This window comes from Megalops cyprinoides, chromosome 16 (genome assembly GCF_013368585.1).
Source record: "Megalops cyprinoides isolate fMegCyp1 chromosome 16, fMegCyp1.pri, whole genome shotgun sequence".
Taxonomy (NCBI): Eukaryota; Metazoa; Chordata; class Actinopteri; order Elopiformes; family Megalopidae; genus Megalops; species Megalops cyprinoides.
In genome coordinates this window covers 17,626,031-17,649,287 of record NC_050598.1, presented here as the reverse complement: position 1 = coordinate 17,649,287, position 23,257 = coordinate 17,626,031, and the positions used below count along the sequence as shown (strand labels likewise).

The following is a 23,257-nucleotide window of genomic DNA, read 5'->3' as shown; positions in this document are numbered from 1 at the left end:
AATTACACATCTGAATTCACAGCCAGTGCCAGAAAATCTTGGTCCTGACCTGTATAGGCTGTGCATTGTTTGGCTGATTACAAGCCTGAATAAAAACTGACGCTCTCTCAGTTGCATTTTACAGTGCTTTGCATGTCTGCTCAGGATAATAAAACAGGGGGCTGAAACTTAACAGAGCGTTTAATACCATGGGCAAGGCTTTTTCAAATTCCCTGTCCCAGTTCACCTTACTTTCCCTTAGTTAAACATCCCAAGTCCGGCATCATTTCACTTCTAATTAGAACCCCCTGATGAAGCTGTAGGCCTCTCATGATTGCAACCAGCCGCAGTGCTTTTTCGGTTATGTCTCTCCCTTTCCCCTGCATTGTATTGTGCTCAGTGTGAGGTTACCCCAGCCTGAGCCGCACCAGCATGCTGTCATGCCTCCTTGGGATCCGGGGGAAGCTCTGCGCCTCAGAAGTCTGCTCCTCCAGGCGGCGCGCAGACGCAACTCTCAGGCACAGTTCACTGATGCGAGGTGAGCTCTACCAAGGCGCGCGAGGTGAATTTGGAAACACTCCGCCCCACGGGGAGACGCATCGGAACAGCACTGCCGGGGCCTCTGTCTCACTGACGCAGCCATCCAGGCACGGCAAGGTGAGGCCCGGGGGCCTTGGAGCTGGCGGTCAGAAAAATCAATCTGTCCAGCAGCTGCTGCTTTCAACTATCCTTACCGCTGTACGAAGGACGCTGAAAAGAGGAGGTGGGGGGGGGGGGGGGGGGGGGGGTGAGAGGGCCTGTCCTGGGAGGGCACGTTCTAGGCTCTGGCTCTGACACCCACTGGTGGGGCTCTGTGGAGGAGATGCCAGTTGGAGGTCAGGGGGAGAAAGGGGAGAGGCAGGGTGGGGACTGGAAGAGGCAGCGCTACGTGAGCAGAGCAGCAGATCTAGGTAATGGAAGAAGACACTGTGCTCTTGAGTCGCCTCGTTGCGTCTTGCGGAGGCGTCTTCGGTGACAAGCTGGGTCACCAGGAAGCAGAGGCACGCTCCGAGCTCGAAGCAGACCCCGGGAGGCGGGCCACGGCAGGTCACAGGAGCACCGTTGCAGGGGCACCATCTTGCTATTGCGTCAAGACACAAGCAAAGCTCTCATTCGGTATGCCGCAGTGTGGTTTTCTGTTGCAGACTGCCTTGTCCGTAAAACCCTACGGGGCGCTTTGTTTTCCTGCTCCCTGTGTTTTCCCTGTCCTGTTTCTCACACTCATTCACAGGACATTCACTTCTTCCCACTTTTCTTCATTTCTCTGGGACCGCCCCAGGCCCCCTCCCCAGGGGTAAGAATATCTGAGGAAAGCTCTTCATTGAGGGATCACGCATGGAACTGTTCCAAAGAGTGCTTTCAGGCTGCAGCTGTGGAGGATTAGTTATCATCCCGGCCCAGGGTGAACTTCCGGCTCACAATGCAATTCAAAAATAAGATATCACGATTAAACGAAAATTAGCCTGAGTGAGTAACCAAAAAGGGCCCGTCCTCCAGCTACTGCAGGTCAATGGAATAATTCTCTAATGTTTCATTATGCTGTCACAAACCAACACATGGGTACATACACAGTCACACAGGAGGGTCAACCCACAGGTTTAAGGAATCGATGCTGGTACAAAATCTACAATTTGTAGGACACTGTGTTCACAAAGCTGATATGCGGTGGTAAGCTAAATACTTAACCCCACCCTTAATCAGGACAACCCCATGAAATCTTTCAACTAACTGCATTCAGATAAGTACTAAATGCACACAGAACGAAAGACAAATCTATGACAAACACCCCTCCAAGAGTTATACTTTAACGAAAAGTAAAGTGATGAAAAGATGGAGGGGGACCAAACTCTTCTGAGCAGAGCAGGTAAAATGATATCCTCTCGTAGCACAATACAAAGAGGGACCACTTAGGACCGCCCGCTGTCTGATCAGCACCACCCCCATTTTCATAAGCTCTCAGAGTATGGCTTTAAAAAAGGAGGCTGCTGTGTAATGACAATCAATGCAGAACTCAAAGGAACTCAACAGGGATCTTTTGACTGGCAGAAAACAAGAGGAGGAATGAGTCAATGCAGACTGCAATCTAAAGTGGCTCTCTTACCAGTGTATAGCGCAGTGCAGTCAATGTACAGTACTGCAGCCGTATTATTCGGCATTTAGTCAAGCCGCTGCAGAGAAAGGAGCCGTGCACATAGCCGTATGTATGCTTCTGTGGGGAATTGTACAGTGGGTCTGATTACATTTTATTGAATTTTTCACAGACATCTCTTTGAAATTGAGATATTCATTCAGCAGGATTAGACATGGAGAGACCAGGTACACACGCAGATACTGGGACTGTTATAGATTACAGCGCTGCTAAGAGTTTTATTAATATGTGAGTGATTACTGTATCTTTGCTATACCACTAAACCACTGCTGAATGTCTGTAGCGCTTCCTCTCATGGTTATAGTCAGTAGGTGTATCCATCTTTAATGCATCCATAAAGAAAGCACTGTTCCTGGATGATTCTGTATGCATGTGTGAACTTAAAAAATTAATTCACTGAAAAGGAAAAAATTTCTGCGGAAAACATGTTCCTACATGTGTTCAACATTTTGTCAAGGCGTACGCCTCTCTACATTCATGCACTTTAAAAAATGCGCTCTGCTCCACATCTTTTAATGAATAGAACTGGATTTTGCTCCAATGTGTAACCAGGGCTATCAACCTGCATTTCAACCATTATCCTCCAGACGTCCCCGTGGGCACTCGAATCTCAGCAATCATTCCGAAATTATAACAGACACATGACTAATTATACAATTATCAATTGCAGAATTGTAACAGTTTATTGGCGTAAAACAATAAATCGGACACAAAACAAAAAAACTAAAGCGAGGAGGAAATGATACCTGGGCACACAAATAATGTCAAGAAAAGAGGGAACAATATCAACCTGGTACACTGCACAAATAATGTTATTTATTTTGTATATTTTGAACTATATCCTTAAACCACACATAGAGTCAGAATTTCACACCAAAAAACACAACACACTGTAACTAGAGATCTTCTATAAAGAACAAAAAAAATCCAAGAGAAAAAACTGACATTAATGATTTGAAAAATGCATTTGTCTGTGCAAATATCCACTTAAAACAGTATATCAGCCCAAATTACATTTTTAAACAGGTATGTAGGTTAAAATGAAATTTAAAAAGCATGTAGCTTAATGATAGGGCAATTCCATCAGCCAGTAAACCCGATGACATGAATCTGATTAAAATATTTGACAGCATTTCTGTAGCCACTGATGAATCAACAGATGCAAAAGATGATTATGTTTTGTATATTTTGCTTTCCAAGGGCAACTAATTATGGCAGATTTGTGAGGTATACTTTCTATACAAGTATCTCACCGACACAAATTATTCCTTAGCGTGTCATAGGAAATATTTAAATGCATTTGATATTTATTTTAGAAACATAAATGCATTTGTATCGGTCAATTTGAAATGCAGTACATTCAGTCAAACACAGAGGGCTAAAAGAAATTCTGTTGATGCTGAGAGCAGTGTCTTCATTCGGACAAGTTTTCACCCAGTATTGTAAATCCATAAAAGCCATATGACCATGTACCAACATACAATGATTAAATGTAACTAAAATATAATTGTGGTACCATAACAGGATAATTATTTAACAAGTGGATTGAAACTGAAGCTATATTGACCTCTTGGTGCTGGAGAATTGAAGCATATGCTATGAACAACTGCAGAAAAACTTAGGCCCTAGCTATAAAACATTACTACAGGCACTTACAGTTGGAAAAGCCTCCATTTCCAAACTTAGGTTCTTACACATTTTTAAAATGTGCTGCCAGCAAAAATGAGAACACTCTGTATTGTCTATTCCCATATGCTGCATGGCCAGATTTTTGTGAAAGCAGGGACCTGAATGCTTAAGGTTGCAAAATGGAGATCCAGCTTCCTCTGAAGTGGAACACTGGTACCTACAAACATCCCATGAGTTCAGCTCACATGCAGGCTAAGACGTCCCCTGCTCCATTATTTCAGACCCATATTTTACAACCCTGAGCAGGGCTGCAAGGACTATGCTATTTTTTTTGCCATGTTCTAAGCTGGTTTCCTAATGGCCCAGCTACCGTGAACTGTCACTTATGATCACTCATAATTCAGTCATTCTTTCCGAACAGGCACGTGAATACAGGCTTCTGAGGGTGACGGAAATGTTGGGTGTCCTTATAGGTTCTTCGTTTGGCTGGTGGAGAGATGGGGAGGGTGAGCGGGGGGTTCAAAGCTTATCTGCATGCTGTGCGCAGTTAAGGTGTTAAATACATGCCACAATGCCTTTAGGTCCTCGTACGGCATGCATCTGAATTCAACCAATGCCTTTTAATTTTTTGCTGCATTAATCTGTATTCCAATTTTCAGACTGATATTGTGCAAGTACACTGAGACACATTGCTGAAGGAGCTGTGGCATATTACTGCTGTTTAATATTAATTTCCCCTGTGTCTGTTCACCTCCTTTCTGTTGCAAAACATAAGCATGCTCCTGGAAATATTACTGCGTGCATCACAATGGGTATAAGGGAAAGAAAATGCTACTGATTGTGGACTTCCCTTACACAGCAGGGCCCAGAAGGATTCAGGAATCACTTACAGTCAGTTCTCACGAACAATAGAAGCCCACACAGTGTCTCTCGCCGGACTGATTCATCTGACCTTGCGCACAGCATTGAGCTGAGAGGCACTGAGTGAACAGGAGTCAAAAAATACAGGGACTGGGTCCAGTGAGGCGCTTCCTTCATTCAGCACAATACCTCCTACCATGGGCTGCTATCAGGATGTGCAATAGCTTCAAGTGAAGGATTACTGCTACACTGATTGCTGGTATTGTCGGGGGGAGTGGGTATGACGTGCGTTTGATTGGGATCTGACGTACTGGGCATAAATGGCTGCAGAGATGTGAAATGGACTTTGAATTGGGTGTGAGGGAAAAAAAAAAAAACACTCTCTCTCCGAGTGCTACCGTGCCAGAGATCTTTCAAACCGACAAGAGCCCAGAACCATGCAAACATTTTTCTTCCCCCCTCAATTTCCCATCCTCTCCCACTGAGGCTCAGGGCAAATAACCTTTTCCAGATGAACTGAAAGGATCTACCTGAGTAAAATGACTTTTCTTTCCTCCTGTTTAAAGGGAAGATGATGTTTCGTAAGTAAATGAACCTTCCCTCGCCTCAATGTTAAACAGCAATCAGAAGCAGACAGATTTTAGTGGGGACGGCTTCGCTGGTTCAGTGATGAATGGCCCAGGGTGGCAGCCCTGAGCAATCATTACCACTCACTGTGCTAACAAAGAACAGGAAGCAGTTTTTATCATGAACTGTTTATTGCTTTGTGCGTCATGAATGTGTTTAAAGCCGCACTGAGATTTTACTGTTCCACAGGCATACCTCAGATTCTCTATACTGTTGTACTTTCTTTCACAGCCATCCAAGCCTGCATTTCTATGCTTCTCCATCACTGCAACAGGTTGATACCATCTTCAATAAGAGAGTACAGGCTGCACTTGTCATTCTGAGAGTTATTGCTATGTGGTGATGGACTAGTGGAGGGCTTCGTCTGAAGGACGGGACTGGGCGGTACACATACACAGGTGACAGCTCTTTTCTTATATCTAAACACAGCATGTATGCCCATACTATATGATGCCTGTGTTCTCTTATCAAGAAAGCTTGTTTTCAGACCTAAATACTGTCCACATCTTATTAAATGAACAAGACTATGGTATAGTTCAGTTAAAGGTTTATAAACATTTTTCCCCTCATAATCAAAACATGTACTGTATATGTGAATAGACAGAGTATCTGTGGAAAAACACACCCTCTTTTTTATTCACACAGTCCACACAGAGATTACCTTATGAGGCTTTGATCTAATTTAAGCAGCTATATAGAATAAGGTTGGACTAGGACATCACTGATACTGTTCTTATGCCTTACCCTTAATCAGCTATGTTACTCATACATTACATGTACATTACTCACACATTACATATACAAGAAAAGCAGATTACCCATGCTCTGCCTTGAAAATTATGTGTCACTCCCTTTTAAGAGAATCACTGTTATTAAGGTGTCAGGTTTTCCTTTGCTGTTCTAAATGGATATCGGGTAAGTTAGAACAATGAGATGATATGACTGGAAGGCCCTGTGCTGTGAATATGTGAAAATGGTAGCACACAGAATGTTAACCTCTCATAAATGAAGCAGCAGTGAGAGATATCAGCCATCAGAGAGTGGGTGGCATATGCACGCAATCCTGGCCCCATGAAAAGTAAAAAGAGAGAAAGTTGTGTCAAGGGCTCAGGCTGAGGAAAAGACAGACTCAACCCTGGCCCTGCAGCTTTTGCGCCTCACATCCATGTTAATAAAATTTAATGGATAATTCCAAAAGAGGTAGCAGAGGAACTGCCTTTGGGCACAAGCCTGATTTTAATGGTAGCCGTGACAAAAGCTGATGGAATTCGTACTTAAGCCATGTCTAATGGGTTCACTGAGATAAATAAACACCACACAAAGAGAAAGGGGTAATACTGACAGCACACTGTTAGGTAGATGAAAATGATTTCATCATAAATGCTTTTGATGATGTAGAAAGCAACAAAAAAAGCTTACATATATTTTGAGGAGTTACAGATCTTTGAGTACCAAATAATGGTATTGCATGGTAAACTGTGATATGCTGCAAACGAACAAAATAATATTTCTTCACAATTACACATTTAAATAGATAACTGCTAAAAACAGTATAAAATGACAACCTATAAACAAAGCACATTGGGACACAGCACAAAGGACATTGATTTAAAACACCCTGTTTTAAATCAATGTCCATCTGGTACTGCTCTGAGTGAGTTTTACTTATCACTATTCCTACAATGCAGATAAGGCCAGAAGAGCAAGTGCTACTGAATGATGATTAAAACTGAACAAATTCAAATAACTCCCATAAAAATAACTGACATTTAGGTCCCTTTGGTGGGGAGCCTGACTTGAAGTGATTTGGAGTGTTGATTTTAATTTAAAAAACTATGTAGCCTTCAGCTGTTAATACATACTGTCAAAAGTCCCTTATTGCTATGTGTAATATAAAATCTACCATGGGTAGAACATTATGAAATGACAATTTCACTGAAATATTTTTATATGTTTTAGCAAAAGGAATGACTGTAATGTCATTCCAGACAATAAAATAATTTTTGGTCAATATAAATTCAATTAGGTGTTGGCTTAGTTCACAGAATTGTGATTATATGAAGTCAAACCCAATGACAATACAATTTTTAGCTAATGCATTCCCCCAAATGTTAAAAGACACTGTCATAAAGTACCTATGTTTGGTGCAATTTAACCAACAAAAAGCATTTTGCTTTAATAATACCAATCTATTACTGAAACCATTTACTGCTTATAGACAAACACACCTCCATCAGGCTACACTAGTCAAGAGTTCCATTAAAGAGGGCCTTTTTGTTTTGTGCTGCAACACAATTTCATTTTTAACTAGATCTGAAAATTAATGCTGGAATCATTCAGTGCCAGTGTAAGACGTCTAGGATATACAGCATGTAGATCTTGCAACATAACCCACACAATTTCCCCAGTTCAAGAGGCCTTGCCTAAAATATCAAATGGTGTCAACCTTGTGGAAATATTTATGGAATTGTCTTCAGAGAGCTTGTTTTCCCAGGACTATTGCTGCTAGCTAGAAAATGTGCATACAGCTAGCTATAAAACTATGTCTCAAAACTATCAAGAACCTCAAAGACATTAAACAAGTGCTAACTTGCAGGACAACCACTGACAATTATTGATGACAAATGGATTTCTTTTGTTTGTCAATTAGGTCAACAAGTAAACATGAAAATGTACTGAGCTGTGCTCATCTTAAACACTTCTGTGATGTCATTGCCAGATACTAAAGAAGGATGATTCTCCCTTCCACCACTATTAGCATACTCAAGTGACCCACTCATGATGTCAGCAGAATTTCATGCTGAGGGTGCCTCATATGAAGGAGACAGGGCGAAGGGGGCCGATTGGAAGTGACCCTCCGCATGTGGTGATTTCTGTCTGAGACATCACATGGGCAACTGATCACTACAAGCTCCACACCGCTCCGCCACTGACTGACGGTTAAATTAATGCCATTAATTTCTCCCAATGGGAAGGACTTGATAACAAGTCATTTCAGGTTTATCTGATTCATTAGTGTAGACCCAGCACCTTGCAAAACATGTGTTGTCTTAATAAAGCCAGTCATCGAACAATGGCTAACAAAATAATGCAGACATTGTTTTATGACATCCTGACTGCAGTATTAAATAATTTTCCATGCGAGATTTAACATTACTCTGAGCCACATCTTGTCGGATTTGGTCCAGGTGAGATGACGGAAAATGTATTGTCTAAAACGTTTAAACTCATGTTCAATTAAATAATTAGCATTTGACAAATATTGCTTCAGGCATGCCAAAATGGTGTCTTAATGGCTGACTATTTCACATTCAAAATTATTAAATGCTTGTATTTTAACCAGATGCAAAGCCAAATATCCTCCTCTTTCTTGCAAAGGCAAATAAAAAAGAAGGAAAAAAAAAGTGTTTTATGTAATTAACGTGGGACATGGTTTAAATGCATTTATCTGAAATGATAAGGAACATATTTTCTTTATGCATTTTAATTTCTCTCTTGGAGGAAAACACGCTTTATCACTTAGCAACATTTGTCAGAGAATTTGCAACCCCCACATGCACTCAATTCAACCGAGGTTTCTGCTTCTGCTGAAAAAGAACATTGCCTTGCAGTTTACTGGGGAATAGGTTAGTGCTGAATACCAATAAAGCACTCTCAATCTGGAGAATTAAAGAGTCTAAACTCCAAATCAAAGATCAAAGGACCACATCAGTTTGAATACGGGTATTGCGGGGTTTTTTTTTTTGCACTACCTGGGGGTGTATGGATTTTCCTTCATTTCAGATTTTTTTAAGTATATTTTTTTCCCCAAAGTGAAACCCTGTTTTAAGCTAAGAGCACTACTGTATAAATAAAAGGTTACTTGTCAATAGAAAAGCTCTGCATATAAAACTTCAATGACAGGCATCTTCTGCATATAAAACTTCACTGATACACATCTAGGTATGATGCATGAAGAAACAAGAAAGTGAAAAAGGGTTAATACAAGATACTTTCCCAAAAAAGGCGGGATATTGGTCTGTGGCCAATCCAGTAGTGAGCGCATCTGTTGGTATGCTTTGCTTTTCTTTTCCAATGGCTTGTAACAAAAGGGACTCTAATCTTGCAGGTTGTAAACAATGGTGCATGGCTTTTGCGTACCTATTGTTATGTCAGCCTAGTGTTTATCTGGATAGCTTTATCTGCTTATTTGCTGGAAGGTGTCAGAAAAAATGTTAAGGTTAATCCTTCATTCTTAAATAGACAAAATTTTACAGACAAATTAGCAACATATGCTTACTTATCACTGTGAAGTTGACATGACCATCTTGTTTTTTTATCACCCTAATTAGCAAAGTTTTGAACTTCATTGTCCTCTTACATGAACTGTGTCTCATTTTTACCTCAAAGTAGGACTCCTGTTTGAAAAAATGACCTCAAATCACATTGCAAGCAGCCAAATGAATCAACATGACAAAGTGAAAGGTATTTTTATCCCTGCACTTTGTTACACTATTTTATTAAGTAATATGACGGTTTGGTAGTTTGAGAGCTGGAAGTGTTGGAAGTGTGTTTGTTAAATGCTATATCTGCAGCATGACATAACTGGTCTCCCATGTGACCTGACCACCTCACCCCCCCAGAGATGCTTGCTTTCTCCCACTCCCCATGGTGACATGTGGCAGCAGGCGTGTCCTCACCATCTGAAAACACCTGCGCCACTGGTTTTTGTTCTGCTATTAAAGGGCGAGACCCAGAACGGCGCGCTGGAGGAGAATCGCCGGCCGTGCCCACAATGCTGTGAAAAACAAAGGCCCCACCTCGCCTACGCATTCTCTGTCACCGCCGTCAGCACACTAGTGCCCAGGAGCACCAAATCGCATGACTTCACATATCAAAATAGCCTTTCGTCCCGACATCGCACGTGCCCTTGGCAGGGCGGAGCGCACGCACGCGCTCACGCCTCGGCTCTGCATTAACCCATGCTGCGGCGAGTCCCCCGCAGTGACATGGTGTGGGGGAGGGCTCTCTGCCTGGGTGGATTCTGCCAGAGCTTTTAACAGACTTGGAGGCCAGCCTCGGCTCTGCTGCTGGCAGACTACGTTCTATCTTTTCTGTCTTAACGATGGTGAAAATTTACTGCCTTTGTGGCCGCGCAGTGGAGGCCGGCGTGAGAGGTTTGCAGCATGGGGTGTGAGCCCTGGGCTTGCAGGCATCGCTCTTATGGGATTGTGTGATTTTCAGCCCTATTGATCGCTCCAGACTGCGGAGCCATGTTGCAGGGGATGCATGTCAATGCCTGGGGAATGGGCGTGTGTGATTATCATTAAAATCTGACCCAGGTACAGCAGAGTGTGGCGGACACCGCAGTGATCAGAGACAACCTTCATTACAACAAGCGAGTCTTAAAATAGAAGCACTTTGCACTCCATCTAAAAACAACCCCATGAATTTAGGCAAGGAATAAAAATCTACCCACTTTATGCAAATGGACTACTTAATGTCTGCAGATTCACTGATGAACAAGCTACACCAAAAGAATATGTATTGATACACAGAAGTTTCATGCATTTCTGCACTGTATATTTCCATAGGTCATAGAATCTTTTTTTAAATAAGCTTCTCCCAAGACACAAGACCCATTATTAAAAAGAATATTTTGTTAAAGTAGGATGTTTGATTTTCATTGCGATTAATCATTTGGTTGCATACAATTTGCAGATAGCTACCAGCAGGAACCAGTAAATTAGCCACAGAATAATGATAATGACAACACAAAATGATTGTCTTTCATAAAATGCTGGGGTTTTTGCTGATATAGGCTAATACGTCCTGTTGTGTGGTTTTCCTATTGCAGAACTACAGCTAACCAGGATGATATTAATATTGCTGTGGAAGCCAGGAATGCAGTCAAAACTGTACCCTTTTCCCAGTGAGAATATTAACACATTTTCTACACAAAAATGCAACAATAATATAGGCAATATAATTAGGTAAAAGGTACTAGTGGCAGCAGCAAACTGTTGTGGTTGGCACACTTATTACTTTGGTGAATTCCAATAGGATGCTAACATTGGTGGTTTTTGCAGACATGAGTGGTTCTTTTTCTCCTAGCCAACATTTAGCAAAGAATGCACCCCACTGCTAGCCCATTGCTCAGCGTTGTAAACAAATACTTTATAATAGTATAAATGCATGCATGTTTACTAGACTACATGTATATTAGATAATTAGATTTAATGCATTGTTATTTACTGTTAGACAGCCATACAGATGAGATGAGCACCTACTGTACATACAGCAGGAAAGGTGAGGGATGATAGAGCATATGTGAATTGCATCTGAGAATGTAATGAAATCGCATCCCATCTAAACATGCAAAGTCGCAGATATCAAAACAAGATTATTCCGAGCATCACCTTCACCAGTAGTCACGTGCTGCTCAATGACATTCGCTCATTTCCATGTTAACCTCACATACCTTCCTCCTCAGAGGGAGCTTAGCACCGCCTGCATACAGCATGCAACCAGGCCAACCAGCCCCTCAGCAAAGGGGCTGATTGGTCTTATTCTGCTGGGGAGACACATGCAATTAAAAGAGATTTCCGATGTTTGCCTTTGTTCTTGTTCCGTTTTATTTTTTCCAAATTGCAAAAAAAAAAAAAAAAAAATGTCAGACTGCAGAGTCTTGGAGCCAAACAGCCATCTGCTACGCGGGTGTTTAAGAACCTGGAGGATCGGTTAAAAAACTGGTTGGTGCATGTAAAATCCCAGCAGAGGGGACACACACCATTAGCTCAGTGACAGTATGAGGGATGGGAAACTTTGTGGGGGGACAGGAGAATGAAAGATTAAAGAGCTTAGCACTGCAAATTTCTCTTTAATAGAAATCATGGGAGCATAAGCTAATAAATAGCTTAAAAAATAAAGGCGGAGGCTCGCTTGATGTTTTACTGCCTAGGGCATGAGAGGAAATAGTGAAAAGAAGGATGTTCAGGCTGATGCAGCTATGGCTGTCAAGACCCCAGCATTTTCTGGTCATGTTGGCTCTCTTATGTTAGCAGTGATTGCTCTCCGAAGCTGAACATACCTGTCATTTTTAGTCTTGACGGCCACTGCAGCTTCAAAAGATGTCATTCATTTCCTACTTCAAAGTAGGAGGTCTCACGTCCCTCTCTTTTTCTGTGTATATTGGGAATCTGCAAAAAGCTCCGCCTGAAGGATTACTGAAGCTGTGTACTGTTTTGCTGCTGGTCACTAATTCAATTAGCAGTCAGCAGCAAACAGACTTGAAAAGAAATGCCTTCAATGTCTAATTTTATATCTATTTTTCTCTCACAGGAAAAGTGGATGTCTGCTGTAGAAACTCTGTAATCTACATGCCAGTGGAGTGCAAGTTGAAAGTAAACAGCAAAACTTCACCCACATTTTATTTTACATGCTTTTCGTTGTGTAGCTATTTTCAAGACTCACTGAAATCTTGTGTATGAAAATATAGATATTCACAGTATACAAAGTGCACTGTAACACAGAGCTATACATTATTCTTGATTTTACTGCTCTGTACCGTAAACAGTAGATCATGTAGACCCCTGACCTAGATTCATGTATGCCAATATTGCATTGATTTTTATCTTACTGTGTATGTTATGAAATTTTGCCCATTGTGGAGTATGTGTAACAATCACATAGCACAGGGATACATTTCAACTTTGTGGATATGAGCTTTTTTATGAATATGAGCTCTCAGAAAAATAGATTATCTTTGTATGTCAAATGAAGCTTGTGTGTTTCTATACAGTGAGTTTTGAGCAGATGTTCATGATTTCAGCATCATACAAAACCTGTTCACTGTGGCCCTGGGTGGAAATCAACACATGTTGGCTTATATTTCTGTAACAGCAAGATGAACAAGTTTGGTGATCAAATCTCTCATATTCCTCTGACTTTATAAGAATGAACATGAGACAATATGGCCATCTCTTGCTTTTACAAAACTTTACTTCACAATTCTACAGGTGTCAGCTATGCTCAACGTCATTGTTTGTCTTTTTCAGAAATGCAAGCTGAATCAGAATGCTCATTTAACTTGAAATCACTCCAGAAACAAAATACCTGCTCCTTGATTGACTCATCCATGTGCTGCATATAAACCTATTGGTAGACAGTGAATTTAATGAGGAAGCGAGAAAGTGAAGAATCTGCATCAAATACAAAATAATTTAATGTAATTTTTACAATATCATCTTTATTGTTTCTGATATGGATGAGCATAAGTCTGAGAGGAGGACAATATGTTGTAAAGATGCTACTGTATTAACTAACCACAGCTGAATTAAGCAGAATGAACAACGTAAAATCAACACCAAATCAACGCAAGATTACCCTTTTTGTTAACTAACATGGCTGGGTTATGCATGGGTTAATTTTCCACCATGGGAATTGATGTACATCTCTAGTTTAATTCTTCAGTATTTGACCATGTAGAATCAGCAGGACTAAAATTATACAGACACGGCATCATACTGCCGTAGACAGAAGCCAGTGATTGTGAGTTAGCCATGGAGTGAATCACTTCCACTTTCACAGTAATTATGCAAAGTGCTAGATGAGTATAGCAGGGTTGTGCTATGACAGGCGGTGGTAAATTCAGCATATGGTAAATATTTACTTCTGAGCAGCAAAGATCATATTTGCTCATGGGTTTGCCACAGAGATTTGTCAATGATACATGGCTGTATACAGAACCACGAAAATGAGCCACTCAAATTGGTTCACCTCCGACGTTACCCTCCATTCACCCCTTTGGCACAATTAAACAAACACACTAATGGCATCGCATTACGAGTCCCCATCCATGCAGCAAAACTTTGGATTTTTACATCAGTGCCCCCGAGGCTTTGCGGCAGCGCCAGATTTCCTCAGTTTTCGTCTTTATTGAATTTAACAGGCACCCGGGCATCTAATTTCATTTGCTGACACAGATTTAAATAGTCTTGTGGATTCTTAAAGACATGAGAGAGAAGTTAGCATGCCAAATAAGCGCTTCTGACGGCCTCCCCCTATTGCACGCAGATGCCATCTCCAGCTGCTAGAACATGGAAGCTTTGAGAGCACTTCCTCTCACATGCAAAGGCCTCCTTAACCACAGTGAACTGACCAACCCCCTTTTAGGTCATCACTCTGACTAAAAACCTCATCTGAGTCACAGAGTCACAGTAGCCAGAGAGAAGCTTAACATACAATTTGAGCAAAACTTCAAAAACCACTTTAGCTTACAAAAACTGAGTATCTAAAGTAGTACATAATTTCTTATGCATGTATGATGTTATAAAAAAATTAATGTACATATTTTGGCTATTGAAAGTCCACAACGGCATGATTATTTTAATAAAATGGGGCATAATGTTTTTTTCCTCATGTCAGCTTATCAGGATAAATCACCCCATCACTTGTACCCAAATAACATCATGACTAATGAGCTGATGAAATGCTTATGCAATGGTCAAAGTCGCTCAAGTGTATCATGGTCAGCTGTGGATGATCAACTGGTCAAATCACAGCCAAAGATATTTAACTGGCATCCAAAATCTACCTAATCTACTTACATACATGCAGTGTATTACATTTCCATAAATGAACTCTCCATACTGAATGGATATGGATGGATACTCAGATATCCAACAGGCCTCAGGCCAGACTGAGGCCATATCCTCAGTACCTAGCTATTATTACAGATGCGCCACATAGAGCAGAAAAAATACAATGCTATTTTTTAAAAGATGTTAATTATTTGCACAGGGTACATCAATACATTTTTAGGGACTGGCTCCTAGAGTAGCAGATAAGTACTCTGCCCCCACTGAGGACCTTGTCAGTGGTAAACTACATAATATCTTATTTTATTCAACACTTTATTCCTAGATTTGTTATTTTTCACAATATGCTGTTCAAAGTGATAGACGCACATTCACTTCCATGAATAAGAACACTAATGAAGGCCCACAACAGTTCAATACTTCACCCTGTTTTCCATTTTCATGTAGTACCATTATTGTTATAGTAACAGTTCCTGGTGGGAGTAACCAGTGTGGTAGCAGATCTGAACATGGCTACAGGACAAAACAAAGCACAGGATTCAGCATTCTGAGGCTTTTATGTCCTGGGTGGTCAGATCAGCTTGATGAGGCACTCAGGACATGACAGTGCATGAATAGCAGCTTCAACTGCAGCATTGTAATGATGATTTCCAAACAGGCAAGCAAATGTCAACCTCTGGAATGATTTCGTTCAAATGCCTCTGCCAGGCTACGACGTCTAAAATTAACATAAAAATTTCTAAAATATTTTATAGTAGGTAGGATTTCATATTAAATATTTGATATTGTTACAATAAATAGTTTTCAAATTTTCAAATTACTTTTGGAGGTGTTTGCACTTCAGCTCCATAAATCTTCTATTAACACTATGACACTACAATAACTGTCTACCACTGCAGCATCAGTGACTCTTACACATTTCTGAATGGAATACCAGGGAAAAGAAATTAGGTAAGCATAAAGGAATGGTCAATTGTTAACTCCTATGTTATGCCTAGCGAGAACTATTCGCCTTATCAGACAATGCATATTCCCCCTGAATATGTTATTCTACTTTTTCAGCATGACTTCAGTTATGAATAGACTCCCATAATGGAAAAAAATACATTCATTCCAATGGAAAAGCCACCATGGCATACTTTAAAAAGGAAGTTTTTTTTTTAAATGCATCTTATTGTGCCTCTCTTTGGAGCATACCTGCCTATTGCACAAAAAATACAAACATATATTGATTGAGAATTAAAAAGCACAGATAAGAAGGCTGCCTCTTAAATCCTGCTTTGGGAATGGAATAAGAGAGAGAGAGCTGGACAGTCTAAGATTCTCTCCCTGTTTGTACTTAACACAAAGAGGTTTACATTCCTTGGCAGTAAAGCTGTAATGAGCAATGCCACATGAAGTGCTCTTTCTGGTTCTGGCTTGAGCCTGTTTGTCTTTGTTCGAGGTTAGAAGGTTTTGCCTTACAAAAGTACTGCTCCTCCCTCCCTGCAAGACTGGTCAGCCCAAGGTTCTTAGCCTTCTGCATTCTGGTTGTGTACTGCACAGAGGTGTCATGGACGTAAGCCCACAGACACCCATTAATTCTATCTGTATGTGTGTGTGCGTTTGAGTGTGGAAATAAGTTTGTGCATGTGCATATAATATACATAAAAAAACATATGGGATTAATGATATCATTACATTACATTATTTATCTGCTCAGCAGACACAGTTATGCATACCTTCCATTCTATCTATCTATGTTATTTATTTATTCAGCAGGATATTTTACTGATGTAATGCATATTAAAGCCTTGCTAAAGCCTTGTTCTATCTGAGAACTGAACCCTTGGTCACAAACCACTATGTGACACGGCTGCCCAAAGAATAACTTCATCACAGATATGGTTATACGGGTGGAACACATGCATTTGATTATTTTGTTATTCTACTTAAAAAAAAAAAAAACTATGGATAGTAGTCTCTTAGATGTGGTCATTTCACTAAACAGGCAGGATGAGAAAATAATGTGCCTAACTGTAGACTGTGACCTTTTCCATTTACGTCATTTTACATGAAGATGTAACTGCCTGAAGGGATGCAACCATGCTATGCCTCACATTCTGTACTGTTTCCAGTCCTGCTAATAGGATACATACTTATGTTTATCTGTTTAAATTGGATAGCAAAGATGTCTCAACCTACTGATATTTCCCATGTAGTTTGTTCTCATTGGTTTTTATATCAAAACTGAAGCACGTTAGACGATGCCTGTTATCCTTATGTTATTCTCCCCCATCTTCTTTGGCAGAAATACAATCAAAACAGTACTATAAATCCATGGAAATAAGTGAACCATTTATAAGCACAACTTTAACCAGAAACAAAATTTGCTACATCACTATCGCTGATCACTATTCACAGATTCAGTCATCATCATCATTTTACAGGACATAAGTATATTGGCCACAGAATAATGTATGTCACTGTTTTGGGTTTGCAGTTTTTCAATAGCTGGTCACTGGTATGATGCAATTCATGCCCTTGCTTATATGTGTGCCAGGTTTGGCTTTATTCCAGGCAATGGTTTTGTAAGGTTTTTACGGGGTACCTTTTGCAGGAGAAGCTTCTTCTATTCAATTTTATTTCACTGATCAAAAATCTGTTGCAACCCTACAAGTACAAACCCCTCCCCACTGCAAAATGATCCTGTAGCTGTAACTGGTCATTTCTGCACTGCACCAGTTTCTGGGAAACAAGAGCTTTCTCAGACTATGGAAAGCCCATCCAACCTAATGTCTTAGTTAGCAGTGCTACTTTTTTGATGGAAATTTTTCACCAAACCATTTGCTGTGATATTGCTGCAGTTTATTGCTTAACTGAAAATTCACTTCACTGTTAGCCTGTACAAGAGAGTTGTCACAGCAGCAGATGGAAGCACAGACAGAATATTTAGTGAGTTGATATGCACAAAGTTAGATCAAAGCCCGGCTGGCTGCTGACAACTTGCATGTGAACATTTGTTCAGCAGTACGGAGACCGAATTTTTGAAAACGCAAGTTTCCCGCGATCATCAAAGCGCCGTCAGCGTTCCGCACAGGTTCGACGCAGTCTTGGCGCTTGGCAAGAGTGTTCTTGGAGAAGCTGCAGAAGCACACCGACGAGAGAGTAGAAATGGGGCAACGGCTCCCCTGGGACCACTTGGATCCTGCAAACAGTCTGCCCCTGGATTAATTAGATTCTGAAATCAAGCCTTGTTTCTCATGCTTCCTTGCTTCTCCAACGTGCGTGAAATTGCACGGCGTTATCTATTATTTATTTACTCATTTATTTATTGTTTGCATTTTTATCGACACAAATGCCTCATTAGGTGGCTGCCATCAGCAAGGTGAACTTCTTTGCAGCCTTTTCAACCCACCCCTACATTTAGCTTGCTAGCAGACCCCAATGCATGTGCATGTGTTTGCAGTAAAGTGGTACAGTTTTTTTTTTTTTGCATCGACAGTGCGGTGAGGCAATGTGAGATCTGCGTGCTAATGAGCTGACACTGCAGAGGTGGGGAGACACACTGTAATACCAGAGCAGACCAGCCAGAACAGAGAGACGGCATAACCCGGCCTAGCCCAGCGTACCCTAATTTGGCCAAATGGCCAGTGTACCATGTATGCCGCCAGCTAGGACTCCGCCACCTCTCAGTATTCCCCCAGAGAGACAGGCTGCAGCCTCCATATCCCTGCTATTAGGCACACACTCAGGAGAGGTGTTCCTTCTGACTGCTATGGAAGTTAACCATGAGTTATGACATTGGCAATAGCTGAAATTAATGAAAATTATTGTGTAAGAATCAAAAGTATGGACTTAAATTAGTTAAATAAGGGTACTAGCTGCTACGCTAAATGGCCTCAATAAGTCATACAGGCCAATTAACAACATACCACACATCGAAAAACAAGATGAAAGATCATGAAACAGTTCTGGAATACAATATGAAGCTTGGGGGGTTAATGGGTACTGCAAGAGCCCAGCTTGACAAATGTTGGTAACATATTACATTACTTTACACAGCTTATTTGCTTAGAGGAAACCCTTATCGGTAAAACCTATGCTTGACATGTTATCCATTCACACAGATGTGTACTGAAGCAATTTACCATCAGTACCTAGCTGAAGGGAACCACCCCAGGATTTGCACCCACAACCATCTGGGTCCAGTTCCATACCACACTACAGCAGGCGGAGCAAGAATATGAAAAGCAAGAACACAACCAGCACAGTTCTGTCCCTCACAGCAGGTGCAGTCCTGGAGAACTGTATTTTGCTAAGACAGTATATGATCAATTTACTTTGATCAGTTTGGAACTGGGAGCACAACCAGCGGACTTTATTCCCAATGTTTACCAAAGATTCTAGCATGAAAAGAGTCCTCTCATGCTAACTCAGGCTTGCAAGCATCGAGTTCTGAATGTACTGTTTGCTACGCTGCATGCTGCACTATATGAAAATCTCCCACACTGAATCCCAAAACAGCTTTGTTGTATAAGCAGGGAGGCTACCCTTTCAAACTAACAAAGGCCAGCATCTATGACTCTACTCTGCCACGATTGAGGCTGTTGCCAAGGAAACTTGTTTTAAAATTAAAGAAATTTTCATTTCAGAAACATCAGACTGACATAATTCATTTTTTTCTTTTTGCAGTTTTCACTAATATTCTCACTGATAACAACACAAATAGTACATGCATGTCTGCTGTAACTTGCATGAGTTCCAACTTAGCAAATTGCAAATTTAAATTAAATCTCCTGGTACCTGACCCGACCTGTTTTTAAACTGTTTTTATTAGACAAGTTAGCCAAAGAACATTTTGCCATGTTTGCAATCTGACACATTAGTGTTAAATGTTAAAGAATGAAGAAACGGACAGCACACTTCCCTGGAAGCAAATGTAAATTAGTAGTTAAGTTTATTCCATTGCATGATCTGAATAAAATCTGTGACCTAAAAATATACATTCTGCCTTTTGCGGTATTGCATTATAGCATGATCTTAAAACACCCCCACATCAGCTTGTCTTAAATAACATCAGTCTTTCCTTCATTTGCACTGCAAAACATTCTTTAATGAATTGGTTAAGAATTTATTTATTTTTTAAATCATCACAGCATGCTTTCATTTACCATGTACTGCATACTTATCTGATGAAGTCACCTTTCAAACAGACTTCAAATGATTTCCAAACTATTTCCAGAATTACAATGTAAATGGTCACATGTTAAAAAAAAAATATGATTGATGCATGATTAATTCTGAAAATAATTACTATTTTTATGTCCACATGGCAACCCTTTGGGTTTATGCACCTGCTTTGGTACATATATCATCCAACTTGCCTTCATGACTGACTTACATGTGCCTTGTGGCAGAGATGGGGTCAATTCCATTTCAATTGAGAGAATTAATTTAAATTCAATTGATGAATTAAATATTGGTCATCATTTCCCATAAGGACTTCTTAGATGATGAATTTCAGTTCATTTCCTCAATTAAAACTGAATTGATCCTGACTCTGTTTGGTGGTTCATTTCAAAACTTGCCAAACTATGGAATTGCAATTAAGCGGTTTAATTACTCCCAGTGATGGTCATCTTAGATATTGATTAATGACAGGTCTGTGTGGTCTGCGTTTAGGTAATGTCATCGGAGGACATGTTTGTTGAATTATGGTGGCTTTAGTAATGAAGTGCATATATATCGTACTTGCGCGTTCTCTCACAATGCACCAAAGAGAACGAGTAACCAGGACATCTGACAATGGCCGTGCACAGCCAGGGCATGTCATTATCTTTAATGTTCATGAAAAGAGGGTACTCACACGCATGGGTGACAGAGAAGCTGTTGGACGATTCGAGGTTATCTACATTATAATTCAGATGAAAAGGTTTCTCGGTCACATTTTGATTGGTGTTGTACAGCTGAACAGCGAATCTGAAGGCGCTGTGTTCCTGCACCGTAGATCGCATGAAGAGTCCCCCTGGAAGAGAACGGGATTCATTTTTTTTTTTTTTTTTTAGAAAAATCGAATGGGAAATCGACCCGTTGACCAATTTCCCATTTGATCCCCTTAAGTACAGTTATTTCTCCGCAATTGTGTGCGGCTGTGTGAGTATATGTGAAAGCGAAGCAATTACCACTCTCTCGACCGAATTTGAACTGAAAGATCCAGACTTCACTACCCACCCACAGCTGATAATTAAGCATATGAATAAGATGCTGAAAAGGGATAATTAACACTAACACAATGCAGAAAAATGATTTCGTGGTTTATAACGGTCAATCATAAAAGTCATCTCAAAACGAGAGCAATAAAACCCCTCATCTATTTTCCGCATGCACTGCGCTCGCATTGTGCTTATTTTCTACAGAACTCGATTTAATTTGTCAAAATAACTTGTACTATGTCGATTATTCATACTGTAAATTGTCTTATGTTGGTAATGCCACACAACTTTCGACGCCAACAGTCCTACAAAAACTGAGCTCTAAAGCATTTCATGCTAAAAAAGATGGGGGTTTTGTAAATGATGCAGCCCTTTTTTTCACTCAAAGCAAGTTCATCGTCTGAGAACTTAACGGCTGCGCGAGTTTAAAATCAGCGTATTGTCCAAGAGATCTTGCGTTTCACAAAAGAAGCTTCAGTTAAACCACATGCAATATTACATGACAGAATCATGCAAGATTAGTTATAAGAAAAAAAATACCTACCTATGTTGATCTGGTTAGGGAAGCCTGCGAGGGTTTTACCAAAAAGCCACAATAAGAAAAACACCACGGTTTGTGCCATTTTCTCCAACCTTTAAATTCAACTCCTAAAACGAAACTGATAAGGTGAAACCATGAACACAGCCGTGGACGCTAAGAAAATCCTCCAGATTTATGGTCTCTCACAGCGCACCAATTAGGTTCATTGAGGTGCGAGTCGGGCTGCAGAGCAAATTTTCTGCTGCTGGAAAAAGCAAGGATTTGTCCCAAAGATGGTGGTAGAGAGAGCAGCAGATCTGATTGAGAATACGGCTGCTCCAATTGGGCCAGCAGGGGGATATTGATCAAACTTGATCTGACGTTAAATTAAAGAAGCATCTCTACGCATCCCGGCTCCGGTGGACTAGGACTGCAAAGCGCAAGAGCTTCGTTTGTCAACACAGAAGCGCAATCGATAAGCACACTACTCTCACGTGGACCGTGATTTTAAATAACCATTGGCCGCTTTTAAAGCCGTATCCACCCGCATGTCGCAGAGCACGATATTATTTGAAACAGCTGCGTAGGGGAGTTTGTAAAAGATGCCCTTTGTTGCAGTAAATTGCTCTGTGACCGTGCAGTGGCAACCAAGAAATCGTGTTTATTCCAAAGAGAGACTTTTGGAAACCAAATTCTTCCAAGATGATTCCTCAAATATCATTTCATAAGAAATATTCTCCAATTGCTAAATTAATGGTATAAACAACAGCATGATGTCATTTACCCTACAAATAATCAAACGGAGGACTAAGCAGTTGTTAGTGAGACGGTTAGCTACAGGGTGGCTATTCACAACGAACATTTATGCAATCTTGCAAGAATTTTCACTCCTGAGAGAGGCAGTCCATAATAATGGTTTAAAATCTGATATTAAATAACGTGTTAGGCCCCCGATATAAGAGGCTCTTAACTGGAGCCTCTAGGTTTCAACAATTACGGAACTGAGAAGTCGCGATTTCGCAACCTTGGGATTTTTTCCCCCTGAGCGAGGGAGCTGTCCAATGTACTGAAATGACTTCGCTTCGACAACCATACAGCCCTGTGATGCACACTATTTTCACTCATCACTATCTTGAGTTGTTGCGTGATACCATCTTCATTTTTGTTTCACTAAATCTTTTGCAGTATTTCTTAAGATACTGGTTGTCATAGGCGTCATTTACGCTGGTCACGCTGGGGACATGTCCCCACCACTTTTTGTCGTGGCCCATTTCATCCCCACTACTTTAAAAAGGTGTGAACACGTCAAACCCGTCATTGTCCCCAGCACTTTTTAAAACAAACTGACGCCCATGCTGGTTGTTTTCCCCTACTCAGACCGCTTTTGCATGAGTTACAACGGAACTCCATGTCCAATGGTCCGGGGATTTTAGCCAAATAGCAGAACTAACGAAGGATTACAGCTTCATTTATCTCTCTCTGTAAAGCTCTCCCGAAATTAAGTTTTTAATTGCATTGCAAATGGGAAACACGCCAGCTATTGATACTGAAAAATAAAGGGTTTTCAACCATTTCGTGAGCTTCGACCCACGTGTGCAGATACGGGGACAATAGGGACCCACTGTGGGCAAAACAGGCTGCATGCACATTTATGGTGTTATGCTTTATGAAGTTAAATAAT

The 23,257-nt window shown here is 40.7% G+C and overlaps 1 protein-coding gene across 2 annotated transcripts in view; it reads right to left on the bottom strand.

Moving 5' to 3' along the window:
• gria3b (glutamate receptor, ionotropic, AMPA 3b) overlaps nucleotides 1–22,090 on the bottom strand; it is a 105,283-nt gene extending 83,193 nt beyond the window's left edge. For both annotated transcript variants that reach the window (XM_036548450.1, XM_036548452.1), the window contains exons 1-2: nucleotides 21,601–22,090; nucleotides 20,711–20,869 (exon numbers count right to left, since the gene is read on the bottom strand). In XM_036548450.1, the coding sequence (XP_036404343.1) occupies nucleotides 20,711–20,869; nucleotides 21,601–21,679 (238 nt within the window). In that variant the 5' untranslated portion in view covers nucleotides 21,680–22,090. The remainder of the gene's footprint in view (nucleotides 1–20,710; nucleotides 20,870–21,600) is intronic.
• Between the last annotated feature and the right edge of the window lie 1,167 nt (nucleotides 22,091–23,257).